General features: G+C 41.0%; 1 protein-coding gene across 1 annotated transcript in view; it reads left to right on the top strand.

The window, feature by feature from the left end:
* LOC123604883 (zinc finger protein 709-like) overlaps positions 1 to 12,854 on the top strand; it is a 42,523-nt gene extending 29,669 nt beyond the window's left edge. Inside the window, exons 4-5 of the mRNA XM_045491038.1 lie at positions 10,066 to 10,170; positions 11,865 to 12,854. Of these exons, the coding sequence (XP_045346994.1) occupies positions 10,066 to 10,170; positions 11,865 to 12,383 (624 nt within the window). The 3' untranslated portion in view covers positions 12,384 to 12,854. The remainder of the gene's footprint in view (positions 1 to 10,065; positions 10,171 to 11,864) is intronic.
* Positions 12,855 to 15,065: the final 2,211 nt, after the last annotated feature.

The following is a 15,065-nucleotide window of genomic DNA, read 5'->3' as shown; positions in this document are numbered from 1 at the left end:
TATATCCGTGGAGGTATTACCTTAAGAAGGTGTCGATGCACAAGGTCCCATGATATCTTGGACTGATTATATACATGGAGAGTGACACAAAAGGTGGTTACGTTCCAATCACATTGAAGCTTTACCTGTTGTTGTAAACTAATCAGTTGATCTCCTAGAAAAAGAACGGCTTGTTGCAAGTCAGATAATTGGCTCTCTAGTTGTCTATCAATCAACCGTTGGCTGTTCCATAGTCTTTCTGAATTTTGATGCCAGTGTTGTACAAAGTGGGTAGTTTGTACAGTCTGGTGCAGTGCAAAACCAGCTGTAGCTGCAATAGCTATAATCCCAAGTACAGCGGTTACCAGTAAAGCTACAAATCGTCGGGTGCGATGTAATACACGTTTCAATATTTCATCTATGAGAAACATTTCAGGGGAGTGTTGCCAAGACCAATCCATAATTACAGGCATCCAAACCCGATTTCATGCCTTAAGGATATATAAGCTTTGTCTCTCCTGTTTAAAGGGATAGAATTAAGACAAGTATAAAAAGAGCAATCATGGGGCGCCTGGGTGGCTCAGTCGGTTAAGCATCTGACTTCGGCTCAGGTCATGATCTCGCGATTCATGAGTTCAAGCCCTGCATCGGGCTCTGTGCTGACAGCTCGGAGCCTGTTTCCAATTCTGTGTCTCCCTCTCTCTCTCTGACCCTCCCCTGTTCATGCTCTGTCTCTGTCTCAAAAATAAATAAACGTTTAAAAAAATAAAAATAAAAAAATAAAAAGAGCAATCATGGCAAGTAAGAAGATTGTTTTCAGGGTCCCAATGAGGCATACCTAACATAAACAGAAAAGGAAGTCTGACACACGCTTGAATTTTATGAGTCTCATTTAATCTAAAAAAGAGGGAGAATTTGAGACATTAAGCAGCCTTTCCAAGAGGACATGCCTAATGATCTAGTACCAATTTTCCAAAGCTCGGAATGAACTGGCCCATCAGGTAAACGTGGGCTGGGGGGAGTCATCCCTCCTTCATGCCATACAGTGGGTTCAGATGTTATATCCGAAAGGATGTCGTCATGATATCGAAACCATCAGAGCTCTTTTTTGGAGTATTTGGTCTGAGCAGAGCCTATAGGGGCCCAATCAATGATGCTTCCTTTGGAAGTATTAAGAAGAACTCTACCAACTTCTCCTCTACAGAGCTCCCAATTAATCCGTTCCTCAGGATTTATGGTTTTTCTTGACATCGAGGCAATTTAGAAGGGTAATTGTATGTAGTTTTTTGACTTCTCATGGAGACCCCTTGTAGTAAATACAGTATGGGGACATTAGTCCCATTGGGTATTTCTGCTATCCATGCCTATGAATGAAACACAGTGGTCACCTGTTCCAAAGCATATAGGTGGCCCCTCTGCACCTACAGAATATTCAGGGATTACTTTTCCTTCTCCTTCTGGTTTAAATGGACCTCTATTATCATAAGGTCCAGGCAACCAGACTGAATCATTTACGTAAGCCTGGAAAGAGGGATCATCCTATGCAGTTAATCTATTAAGAGGTGGATTTGGAATATAAGCCCATATGTGTGATTCTCTTTAGCACTCCCAGTTAAAGTAACAACCGACATCATGGCAATAAACACAGTAGAAGTCTTAAGTGTTCCCATTTTTTGGAGGATCTGTTCGGCTTCTTGAGTCATCTTCACTTGTCCCCATGTTGGAGGTTTGGCTTTCATTATATTTTTGGCTCTTATTTCTACCTTCCTTATAATCTTGGGTTCCAGGCTTAATTCTTCCATATCTTCCTCCAGTGGTCGAAAATTGTCGAATCTTTTTCTCTTCGTCCAACTGTTCATATCGTGGTTTTGATCGCCAGGCTGGAAGCCAGATATCTCTATCTGTGGATACAAGAGCAAATCCTTGACCCCACAATTTAACATATCCAGGCACCATTGGTTATTATCATTTTTCCAAAATATCGGTTATGAAAGGGGTCTGGTATTAAAGATTGTGTGAGGTTTTCCGGCTGCGGTGAACTCTTGTTCACCTCTTAAATCCAAAAAATTAAGTGTAAGTAATGTTTTCATTAACTGATTCTTTGGATTCAAGGCCATATCCCCGTTTTTGTTTTTGTAACATGGTTTTTAATGTATGATCAGTGTGTTCAATAATGGCTTGACCCTGTGGATTGTAAGGAATGCCCCATTTTTGGCAAAATACAAGGAAAGTGTGAGAAGTATAAGCCGGGCCATTGTCAGTTTTAAGATTCCAGGGGAGCCCCGTCGTGGCAAGTGCTTCTGAAAGATGCTGTATAACGTGGGCTGTTTTTTTCCCGTCAAAGGTGTAGCCCGTATAAAACCGGAATATGTATCTACTGATACATGTACATATGCAAGGCGGCCAAATTGCAGAACATGAGTAACACCCATTTGCCATAAGTCATTAGGTTATTGATCTCCGGGATTAACCCCCTGGGAGTATGGAGGAATGACAATAGGCCCACAAGTAGGGCAGTGTGTGATGATTTCTCTAGCTTGTTTAAGGGGAATAGAAAAGGGTTTACTTAGGCCTTTAGCATTAAAATGAGTAAGACTGTGAAAATCTTGTGCTGTAAGAACAGGGGCTGTCAATAAGGAATCCCCTGTAGCATTTCCTTCTGCCAAGGGGCTGGGGAGGCCAGAAGGAGATCACATGTGAGTAATGTATATAGGATGGCATTGGTGCTGAAGATAGTATTGGACCTGAAGGAATAAGTCAGACAATTCTGAGCCATCTGAGTAAATACTAATGATTTCCAAATTTTCAATCACTTGCTTAGAATAGGCTGAATCCATTAAGATATCGATGGAGGAGGGAACGTTTTTAAGCAATAGAATATGGCAAAGTGTTCAGCCTTTTGTACTGAGGCATACAGGGATTTTACACATTTAGAAGTAGGATCATAATATGCAGAATAGCCAGACTTGTTGGCATCCATGAAATAATTAGGTCCATTTACAGGTACTGATGGTACAACTCGAGGCATGATGAAGGAGGTGGTTTTGATAAATCCAATTAATATGGATTTAGATAATGGTTGTCGATGGGACCTATATAATCTGCAACTCCAAGTTGCCATGAAATGCACTGTCGATATGCCATGGATATTTGTGTGCATGAGGTAGAGGTACTATGATTGTCTCAGGGTCTTGGGCTGTTATTTCCCGAAGTCTCTCTCAACGCTTAAAAATTAACATTCCTATTTTGTCTAAATATGTAGATAATTTTTTAAGGGCTTTGTTGGCTAGAAATATCCATTCCATGATTCCATTAGCCTGCCAAAGCACTCCTGTAGGGGAATGGGGTGATGGTAAAATTAACAAAGAGACGGGTAGTGAGGGGTTAATTAGAGGAAGCTGACTGGAAGCAATTTTCTGCTCAATCCACTGTAATTCTTGGGATGCTTCCAGAATTTTCCAGGGCTATTTAAACTGGAATCCCCTTTAAGTAGATCAAAAAGATGAGTCAGTTGATAAGTAGGTATGCCCAGAGTAGGCCGTAGCCAATTAATGTCTCCTGATAACTTCGGGAAGTCATTTAAAGTATGCAAAGTATCTCTACAAATTTGAACATTTTGAAGCATTATTGAATTTTGTACTAATTTTTGACCTAAATGGAATAAGGGATTTTCAAGCTGAATTTTGTCTTCTGCAATAATGAGGCCATATTCTGAGAGGGTTGTCTGAGCTGCTAAAAAGAGTGCATATAAATCATGTCATTCGGGTAAAGCTAATAGGATGCCATCCATGTAATGGATGGTCTTAGCATGAGGAAACTGAGGTTGTAAATATCGGAGAGGTTCTGCAACAAAGAGCTGACAAAGAGTGGGGCTATTTAACATTCCTTGGGGTAAAACCTTCCATTGAAATCGGCTTATGGGCTCTTCATGATTAACCACAGGAATGGAGAATGCAAATCGCTCAGATTCTTTAGGGCTTAAGGGAATGGAGAAGAAACAGTCCTTAAGATCAATAACTATAATTTTCCAATCTCAAGGGATAACAACAGGCGTCAGAAGGCCAGGCTGTAGAGCCCCGTTTGCTGTATGATTTTATTTATGGCTCAGAGATCACTCAGCATTCTCCATTTCCCAGATTTTTTTTTTTAAATAACAAAACCTGGAGAATTCCAGGGACTAGTTGAGGGTTCAATATGTCCCGCTTCTAATTGTTCGGAAACTAAAGATTTTAAAGCTGCCAGTTTTTTCTTGAGAAAGCGGCCACTGCTCTATCCATATGGGCTCATCAATAAGCCATTTTAAAGGCAGCGCATATTTTTGTTCTCTGGCAGTGGCCGTTAGGGTAAATTTGGATATCCTAGCCCTACGGTTTTATGTTTGGGGAAAATATCAAGGGGTGTTTTAATGCCCGTTGATTTTTACCTAATCTCTTCAATGGATCATATCCCATGACGCACATTATAATTTTACTTTGAGTAGATATAGACGGGATATTAATATATGCACCCCATTGTTGAAGTAAGTCTCTGCCCCACAGATTAATGGCAATGTTAGCCACATAGGGTTTAAGAGTTGATCCTTGGGTCCTTCACATCTCATAATTTGTTGGCTTCTTTTTATTTGCCCTAAGGAGCCAAGTCCTGTAAAACTTACAGGTACGTTGTCGACAGGCCAAGATGAAGGCCATAACTTTTCAGATATGATGGTTATGTCAGCTCCAGTGTCCACTAGTCCTATAAAAGATGTATTATTAATTTTAAGATGTATTTCGGGGTGAGGATCTTTCAAAAAAGCTTGCCAATATAGTTGTTTGCCAGTACTACCAAAACCTCCATTTTGAATAACAGGATTGCTTTGGCCCCCTATATAAGGAAGAATAAGTAACTGAGCAATTTCATCCCCTGGTTGAATAGTATAAGGGTTATCGGTCGATATCATAACTTGAGTTTCATTTTCATAATCACAGTCAATAACACCAGATACACATGAATACCTTTGAGTGTAAGACTACTCCGTGTAAAAATAAGGCCTACTGTGCCTTTTTCCAAAGGCCCATAAACCCCTGTTCTAACTTTAACAACACCTAAAGATGGCCATGAAACAACTGGGTGAACAGCAGGGAGATCGAAGGCAGCACTCCCAGTTGTTGCACGACGGAGGTCTGTGACCCGTCGGTGTTGCGGTGTTGAGACCCATTGCTGACTGGATAAAGGCTCATTTTGTTTGTTAGGCCCTGAGCTAGGCCCCGTGAGAAGTTTCCCTGATTTTGATCAATATGAGAAGATTAAAGAGAATGCCCCATCTGTGTGATATTTGGAATGGCGCCGATTGGCCCAATGATGTCCTTTTTCACAATGAGGGCATAAAGCAGTTGGAGGTATCGATATGGGTAGATTATTAGTACTGGTACTATTATCATAAATTTGTCCTTCCTTTTTTGACAGTCTTTCTTCCTATGGCTGATTTTCCCACAACCAGAGCATTCGGTATTAGATTTAAAAGGGCCCATCCCTTTTCAAGTAGGTTCATATTGTAAAGTGGGGTGCCAAAATCAGCACATGCTTTCACATAGTCAGCTGTGGACCCAGCAGCTGCTCTTACCGGACAGACGAAGAACTTGTTGGCATTCCAAATTAGCATTATTGTAGGCGCAATGGGAAGCAACAAATCCCTTAGGCCCTCTTGAGGAATTGTTTCCCAAAACATCTGTTAATCTTGCTAAAAAGTCAACATAAGGTTCAGTAAATGAGGGGGTAACCTCGCCTGTAGTAGCTATATGCGGCCAAGCCATCTTGCAACAATTTTGTACTTGTTGTGTCGCTTGATCACTCATACCACATAGATCTCTTAGTTGAGAATATTCTCCTTGTCCAAAAAGTTGTTCTTTGTCAATAGGAATATCATCATGAAGGTTTCTTTCCCCTTGAATCTTAGCCTGATCTTCCCACCAAGTCATAAATTATAAATATTCAGCACGGGATAAAACAGTTCTAGCCAACATTTCCCAATCTTTAGGGATCAAGCGTTCGGTCTCAGCAAATGCTGAAAGTAAGCCCTGCGTAAGGAGAGTTAATGCTGTATTGGGCACAAGCCATTTGAAGATCCTTCAGGATTTTTACAGGGATCTGAGAATATTCGGCATTATAGCCTCCATTAAGATATTGTGCATTTGGTGGGAAAGCATTCAGAGTAACCGGAAATATTTCTGATACCGGTTGTATCAATTCTAAATCTCCTTCCTCTTTAGCCTTTATCAACCCTCGCATCAGAGGTGTAATGATAGGGCCCTCATGCTCCCTGGGAGGAACTAATATGCAGGGCTGGTTATTAGAAAAAGGATTTAAAGTAACTGGACAGGCAGTTTTTTGTTTAATATGAGTAGGGATTTTTGTGTCCTCAGGTAAAGGGGGGGGGGCAGTAGCCTCTAAATTATCATTTGTGGGTGGTGGTGGAGGCCATCCTGGTAAAGTATTTTCCTCAGGTGCTACAGCCTTGATTCCCTCAGAAGGAGACTCATCCTCAAAACTATTGGATGTAAAATCTGACTCGTCTCCTTCTTCCGGATGAGTTTTCATTTAGGTGAACTTATATTTTGTTCTGTGTCAGATGTAAAGGCTGTAAAGCCATCTCAATTAAGGAGCATAAAGACCAGACTTTTAAGGAAATGGTATCTCCATTTTGATGAGTGCATCTAAGCATTTTCATAATCAATCTCCATTGTTTAAGGTTTAAAAGATTTTTTCCAGAAGGGGTAAATCAATAGCAGTGTTTTCTAACCAACTACCAGAGCTCATCAAAAGTTCCCCTTTTTACTTTCACTCCTGAACTCTAATAAAGTACAGAATAATTTAGAGTAAGCCTCTTAATCATGAGATTGGGAGTTTCCCGTAACTTCACTATCCCAAAGCTGAGATTTACCTGTCCTACCACTCCACTTTGGTCCTTTGCGACTGTAAACCGAAAGTAGTCTCGAAAACTGTTTGCCGCACTGCATCCTGCCGACTACACGAGATGTTGCAGAGAGTATGGCTGGAGTCGCAGAAGAAGAGTCTGCAAGCAAAATGCAGTTAAGTGAAGGTCCTCATACTCGAGTCGGAATGAAGCCCCCTTTTACTAGGGAAATTGCTAAAGGCTACGTGCATAAAGTCAGCTCAGCAAGTGTATTAATCAACTTAATGGTTTTGTTTTTCAAGGTTGAATTTCTAGATAGTTGTTCTTTACGAAGCCAGGAAGGGTCGGGCGTGAAGGAGGATCCGGCCCTGGACAACGCTAATGCCTCAAGGCATTCCTTAAGAGCAGCAGCCGCGTTCAGCTGTGAAAACATGTCCTAAGGCCTTGCACCTGCTCCAGCCTTTCCCTTTTGAAGTCTTTTCCTTTGACGTTTTTCTCCTACATCTCCCACACATGACCAGCTGGGATTTAGACCTGGGATGCAGGGCTGGTTCAATATCCACAAAACAATCAATGATTAATCAATCACATCAATAAAAGAAAGGACAAGAACCACACGATCCTCTCAGTAGATGCAGAGAAAGCATTTAACAAAATGCAGCATGTTTTCTTGATAAAAACCCTCAAAAAGTAGGGCTAGAAGGATCATACCTCGATATCATAAAAGCCATATATGAAAAACCCAATGCTAATATCCTCAATGGGGAAAAACTGAGAGCTTTCCCCCTAAGGTCAGGAACACGACAGGAATGTCCACTCTTGCCACTGTTATTCAACATAGTATTGGAAGTCTTAGCCTCTGCAATCAGAAAACACAAAGAAATAAAAGGCATCCAAATCGGCCAGGAGGAAGTCAAACGTTCACACTTCCCAGATGACATGATACTCTATATGGAAGACCCAAAAGATTCCACCAAAAAACTGCTAGAACTGATCCATGAATTCAGCAACGTTGCAGGATATAAAATCAATGCACAGAAATCTGTTGCATTCCTATACACCAAAAGAAATCAAGGAATCGATCCCATTTACAATTGCACCAAAACCCATAAAATACCTAGGAATAAATCCAACCAAAGAGGTAAAAAATCTATACACTGAAAAGTATAGAAAGCTTATGAAAGAAATTGAAGACACCAAAAAAATGGAAAAATATTCAATGCAATCCCTATCAAAATAACACCAGCATCCTTCACAGAGCTAGAACAAACAATCCTAAAATTTGTATGGAACCAGAAAAGTTCTCAAATAGCCAAAGCAATCTTGAAAAAAAAAAAAAAAAAAAAAAAAAAAAAAAGCAGGAGGCATCACAATCCTGGACTTCAAGCTGTATTACGAAGCTGTAATCATCAAGACAGTATGGTATGGGCATAAGAACAGACACGTAGATCAAGAATAGAGAAGACAAAGCAGGAAAGAATATCCAATGGAAAGTCTCTTCAGCAAGTGGTGCTGAGAAAACTGGGCAGCGACAGGCAGAAAAATGAACCTGGACCACTTTCTTACACCCTACACAAAAAGAAACTCAAAATGGATGAAAGACCTAAATGGAAGACAGGAAGCCATCAAAATCCTCGAGGAGAAAGCAGGGAAAAACCTCTTTGACCTTGGCTGCAGCACCTTCTTATTCAACATGTCTCTGGAGGCAAAGGAAACAAAAGCAAAAATGAACTACTGGGACCTCATCAAAATAAAAAGCTTCTGCACAGCGAAGGAAACAGCAAAACTAAAAGGCAACTGACAGAATGGGAGAAGACATTTGCAAATGACATATCAGATAAAGGGTATCAAAAATCTATAAAGAACTTATCAAACTCAACACCCCCAAAAAAAAATCCAGGGAAGAAATGGGCAAAAGATATGAGTAGACACTTTTCCAAAGAAGACATCCAGATGGCCAACCGACACATGAAAAAATGCTCAACATCACTCATCAACAGGGAAATATAAACCACAATGAGAACCTAACTCACACCTGTCAGAATGGCTAACATTAACAACTCAGGCAACACAGATGTTGGCAAGGATGCAGAGAAAGAGGATCTCTTTTGCACTGCTGGTGGGAAACAGCCACTCTGGAAAACAGTATGGGGGGTCCTCAAAAAATTAAAAATAGAACTACCCTATGAGCTAGCAATTGTACTACTAGGTATTTATCCAAGGGATACAGGTGTGCTGTTTCGAAGGGGCACATGCACCCCAATGTTTATAGCAGCGCTATCAACAACAGCCAAAGTATGGAAAGAGCCCAAATGTCCATCGACAGATGAATGGATAAAGAAGATGTGGTATATATATACAATGGAGTATTACTCGACAGTCAAAAAAAAAAAAAAAGAAATCTTGCCATTTGCAACTATGTGAATGGAACTAGTGGGTATTATGCTAACCGTAATTAGTCAGAGAAAGACAAATATCATAGGACTTCACTCATATGTGCAATTTAAGATACAAAGCGGGTGAACATAAGGGAGGGGAAGCAAAAATAATATAAAAACAGGGAGGGGGACAAAACAGAAGAGACTCTTAAATACGGAGAACAGAGCATTGATGGAGGGGTTGAGGGTGGGGGGATGGGCTAAATGGGTAAAGGGCAGTAAGGAATCTACTCCTGAAATCACTGTTGCACTATATGCTAACTAACTTGGATGTAAATTAAAAAAAATAAAAAATCATATTGTTAGCATGAGCTCTGCCACGGCCCAAGGCCCCACCTATATGCACAGAGTTACCATTGTATTTCAAGGGCTTGCCTGTTTCCTCCCAGGAGCTGGTCAAGGGCTAGTCCTAAAGAATGTGCTTTAGGACTCAGTTTAATGAGTCCTAAAGGATTATTGAAATAGGTTTGGATAATTGAACTCTGTTACCCTTTTACTGCATACTTTCCAACAGAAGTATTTATTTCATATGCATGGCATATCTGTCTGGGGCCTAATGATAGAAAGGAGTAAGACAAGAGTGGTCATAATAAATGTAGAGTTAAGGTTGATTCCTTAGTGGTTCAAGAAAGCCTATTAGCAGTCAGGTCACGTGTTGTGAGACCAGAAGTTCCGTTTTGAACCTTCTATGAATCGATTTAGTTCCCCAGTGCTTTCAGACTTACCCTTCTTCCTCCACACACTTGTATATGTCAGGACTCAGTGGTCTTTGAGGATGTGGCTGTGGACTTCACCTTGGAGGAGTGGTCTTTGCTGGATTCTGTGCAGAAGAACCTCTACAGAGATGTGATGCTGGTCTCAGTGGGTAAGGATGGCTTCAGGCCAACAAATATCTCTCATCTGTGCTTTGCCTAGGTTTGAAATGTGGAAAAGGAATACACTGGTAAATAAGACAGATGTGGTTGCAGCCATCACAGACCTAGAATCTAATAATGTCTCCATGTATTCATTAAACTGAGGTTTTATCAGTGTGGAGGTTCCTCAAAAAATTAAAAATAGACCTACCCTGTGACCCAGCAATAGCACTGCTAGGAATTTACCCAAGGGATACAGGAGTACTGATGCATAGGGGCACTTATACCCCAATGTTTATAGCAGCACTCTCAACAATAGCCAAATTATGGAAAGAACCTAAATGTCCATCAACTGATGAATGGATAAAGAAATTGTGGTTTATATACACAATGGAGTACCACGTGGCAATGAGAAAGAATGAAATAGGGCCCTTTGTAGCAACATGGATGGAACTGTAGAGTGTTATGCTAAGTGAAATAAGCCATACAGAGAAAGACAGATACCATATGGTTTCACTCTTATGTGGATCCTGAGAAACTTAGCAGAAACCCATGGGGGAGGGGAAGGGGAAAAAAAATGAGGTTAGAGTGGGAGAGAGGCAAAGCATAAGAGACTCTTCAAAACTGAGAACAAACTGAGGGTTGATGGGGGGTGGGAGGGAGGGGAGGGTGGGTAATGGGTATTGAGGAGGGCACCTTTTGGGATGAGCACTGGGTGTTGTATGGAAACCAATTTGACAATAAACTTCGTATATTGAAAAATAAATAAATACACATATTTAGAAAAAAAAGAGCAATGAGTTTGGAATAAAAACTTGAGTCTTTTCCAAAAACAAAACAAAACAAAACAAACAAACAAACAAAAAAAACTGAGGTTTTATTTTTGTCTTGGTTTAGAAGCCCTGAAGCTCTTTTGGTTTCAATAGTCTGGGTATTGGCTTCATGTGTTGTTTTGGTTCACAGAGAGGTTTCTTCTCGGAAACCTTGTGACAGTCATTACTAGTGTAACTATGTTGACCCCTTTTGCCGACCATTGATGAAGTTTTGAAAGCACTAAAGTCATCAAAGTCTTTCTTTGCTCAGAAGTGCCTTCTTCCTCTAATATGTTCATTCACCTTTTTGTTTCTGATTACAAGACACTGTTTAAAGCCAGTGGGTTGGTTCCACAGGATGCACTTGAGAAAAAAATATCTCATGAACAGAAAATGGCGAAATTCACAAGAAATAATTCTTGTGCCTACGTTTTAGAAAAAATTGGGAAGACCATAGCATTGAAGATCAGCATGGAGACCATGCAAGACATCTGAGGTGAGTTGCGTTTACAAGATAAAAAAGTCGCAATCCCAGGACAGAATTTTAGTAGGTCATGAACTTTAAAAAAAAAAAAAATCCAGCTCCAAATCTATTTATTTAGAATTTTAAGAAAGTTTTCAAAAACTTGACTGAGACATTGAATGTTTGAAGCGTAATTCAGTTAGAAATGATTCTAGGAAGACCCCATACATAACAAATAGTAATGAACAGTGAACATGCTGAGGTCACTTCCAGGGCATTTAATGAACTCTAAGACAATCCACAGACGATAGAAAAACTTCTTGTATACTAAAATGAAGTTAGTCATCTAGTTATAATACTTACTAGTTGCTAATAACAAATCACTAATAAACATAACATTGATAATGTACTTCTGACTCTTAACAGAAATCCTGTGACAGATTCTGTGAAAGCAGTGAAGGAAACCAACACAGAGACACGTGCAGCCACTGTCCCCATCTTAATTCCCGCAAGAATATTTCTACTGGAGTAAAACTCTATGAATGCACCAAGTGTGGAAATGGCTTCATACATCTTTCTTCCCTTAAGAGGCATGTCAGATCTCACTGTGGGCAAAAACCATATCCATGTCAGGAATGCAAGCAGGCCTTCATTTGTCCCACAAGCCTGAGAACTCACACTGGAGAGAAACCCTATGGGTGTAAATTATGTGGTAAAACCTTTCTTTATTTCTGCTCCCTCACTCAACGTATCAGGATTCACACTACAGAGGAAAACAATGAATGCAAGCAATGTGGGAAAACCTTCCATGAATTCTCCAGTCTCACTAGACACATGAGAACTCACACTGGGGAGAAGCCATATAAGTGCAAGGAATGTGGGAACGCCTTCATTTATCCCTCAATCTTTCAAAGACACATGATAACACACACTGAAGCCGTATGAATGCAAATTATGTGGAAGAGACTTTTACCATTCTTCCTCACTCAACATAGGAAGATACACACTTCAGGGGGAAACCTATGAATGCAAGTGGTGCAGGCAAGCCTTCCGTCAGTTCTCCAGTTTTACTGGGCATGTGCAAATGCACACAGGAGAAAAGCCATATAAATGTAAGGAATGTGGAAAAGCCTTTATCCTTCAGTCTTTCCAAGACACATGATAACACACACTGGAGAGAAGCCCTGTGAATGTAAGTCATGTGGGGAAAGTTTCTGGCATCCCTACTCCCTCTCTCAACATATAAAGAGTCCCACAGGGGAGAAAACCTATAAATACAAGCATTGCGGTACAGCCGTCCCAGAGATCACCAGTCTTACCAGACACACGAGAACTCATACTGGGGAGAAGCCACGTAAGTGTAAGGAACGTGGGAAAGCCTTCAGTTATCCTTCAACCTTCCAAAGCCACCTGATAACACACACTGGGAAGAAGCCCTGTAAGTGTAAACAATGTGGAAAACCCTTCAGTTATCCCCAGTCTTTTCAAAGACACTAAAAGACTCACACTAGAGAGAAGCCCTATGAGTGTAAGGAGTGTGGGAAGGCTTTCGGCCCTAAACTTCCTTATACACGTGAGAGTGCAAACTGGGGAGAAGCTGTTTAACTGTGGGCACTGTGAGAAATTGTTCAGTTCCCCCAAGTCCTTCCAGGGGCATGTGAGAACCCACACTGGAGAGAAACCTTACGAGGGCAAACAGTGCAGGAAAGCCTTCGGTTGGCCCTCAACCTTTTGAGAACATGTGAGAATTCACACTGAAGAGAAACTGTATAAATGTAAAAATTGTGGGCGAGCCTTCACTTCTTCCAGATCCTTCCAAGGCCACGTGCGGACCTACACCAGAGAGAAGCCTTATGAATGTACACAATGTGGGAAAGCCTTCAGCTGGTCCTCGTCCTTACAGAAGCACTTGAGGATGCACACGGGAGAGACACCCCACCTGTAAACAGTGTGGGAAAGCCTTCAAGTGGCCCTCATCCTTTCGAAACTATGTGAGGATGCACACTGGGTAGTAGCTCCAGAAAGGCATGGAATACTTGAAAAATTTGTTAAGTCATACTTTTTAGAGGGGAGTTCCGTAATTGTAAGTAATGTTGGAAAACCTTGCACTGATTTATATATAATACTCCAGAAAATTCATGCCAGGAAAGAAATATAGAAAATATAAATATGGTATTGTGTTTGTCATTACCTCATTAAAAAAATGGACCCCTGGGGCGCCTGGGTGGCTCAGTTGATTAAGCGTCCGACTTCAACTCAGGTCACGATCTCGCGGTCTGTGACTTCGAGCCCTGCCTCGGGCTCTGGGCTGATGGCTCAGAGCCTGGAGCCTGCTTCCGATTCTGTGTTTCCCTCTCTCTCTGCCCCTCCCCTATTCATGCTCTGTTTCTCTCTCTCTCTCTCTCTCTCTCTCAAAAATAATAAATAAACATTAAAAAAAATAAAAATTAAAAATGGACCCATACGAGTGCCTGGGTGGTTTAGTCGATTGAGTGTCTAACTCTTCAGCTCAGGTCATGATCTCACAGTTCGTAGCTTCAAGCCCTGTGTTGGGCTCTGTGCATGGAGCCTGCTTGGGATTCTCTGTTTCCCTCTGTCTCTGCCCCTCCCCTGCTCTCTCTCTCTCAAAATAAATAAACTTAAAAAAATGGACCCCTAAATAGTGAATTTCCAGTTCTTTCACAAAAAAAATGTTCACATAAGAAATAACTCTCCAAGTCTTTCAGCTAGAGTGCATGTTTGAATAGTGTTCCCCCGATTTTCCCGTTTTTCTTTCTTTGTAGTTTATTTGAACCATAGTAATTTCAAGTGTGCTTTTAATGTTACAGAAAGGTGCTTTTTTTTTTTTTTTTAAATATTACAGAAGACTTAACTCTTCTGTATTGTAGGTAAGTGCCTGACAGTACATCCACTTCAAAGCTCCATCTAGAATAAACCTTGCTGGTTGTATAATACAACTGCCAATAGAACCAATAGGTAGGGAACCACCCTCCACCCTTGACCCCGACATATGTAGAACACCCGGTGTGCATGCTCTCTGTACTCACAACCTTGCTCTGTGGCCCAGGTGTGCTATGTACTCTCCAGGACTTGTATTAAACCTAGTTCTTGTAAGTTCCATGATGGCCATTGGTGAGGTGCATCTTACAGTCGTATGAAGAACCACAAGGAACAGTCCAGTCACAGCACAGCTCTGGATGGGACATGTCTGGGGGGGCTCACCGCAAGCAGTATGGCTCAGGGGAGTGCCCCCAGGCATTCCTAGCCAATAGCATGGCTACCGACAGGCTGAGATGAACAAAACCGTAGTTTGTCTGTATCATTAGAACAACAGAACTTTAGCAATTTTCTTCCTGTTCTAGTATGGCACATAGTGGATGTCACTTCTGTATTTTCTTGCTAAAATAGTCTTGTTTGATGCAAAATTTGGTAAGTATGCAAAACTCTACGAAGAGCAATCTTTATCTCCTGCAATTTTCTCTTTTCCTTACTTCTCCGCGTGACCTGGACAGTAAGTTTTGAATTAAGAATGGAGACCTGTGACATAATGAAATGTATAGATGGAGTTGGAGATGGCTATACCGGATTTCATTACAGAAATGTGGGTAAGTCTGGGAATATTTCCCT

This window comes from Leopardus geoffroyi, chromosome A2 (genome assembly GCF_018350155.1).
Source record: "Leopardus geoffroyi isolate Oge1 chromosome A2, O.geoffroyi_Oge1_pat1.0, whole genome shotgun sequence".
NCBI classification, from domain to species: Eukaryota; Metazoa; Chordata; class Mammalia; order Carnivora; family Felidae; genus Leopardus; species Leopardus geoffroyi.
The sequence above is the reverse complement of the archived record's forward strand: the minus strand, read 5'-3'. Positions and strand labels throughout refer to the sequence as shown.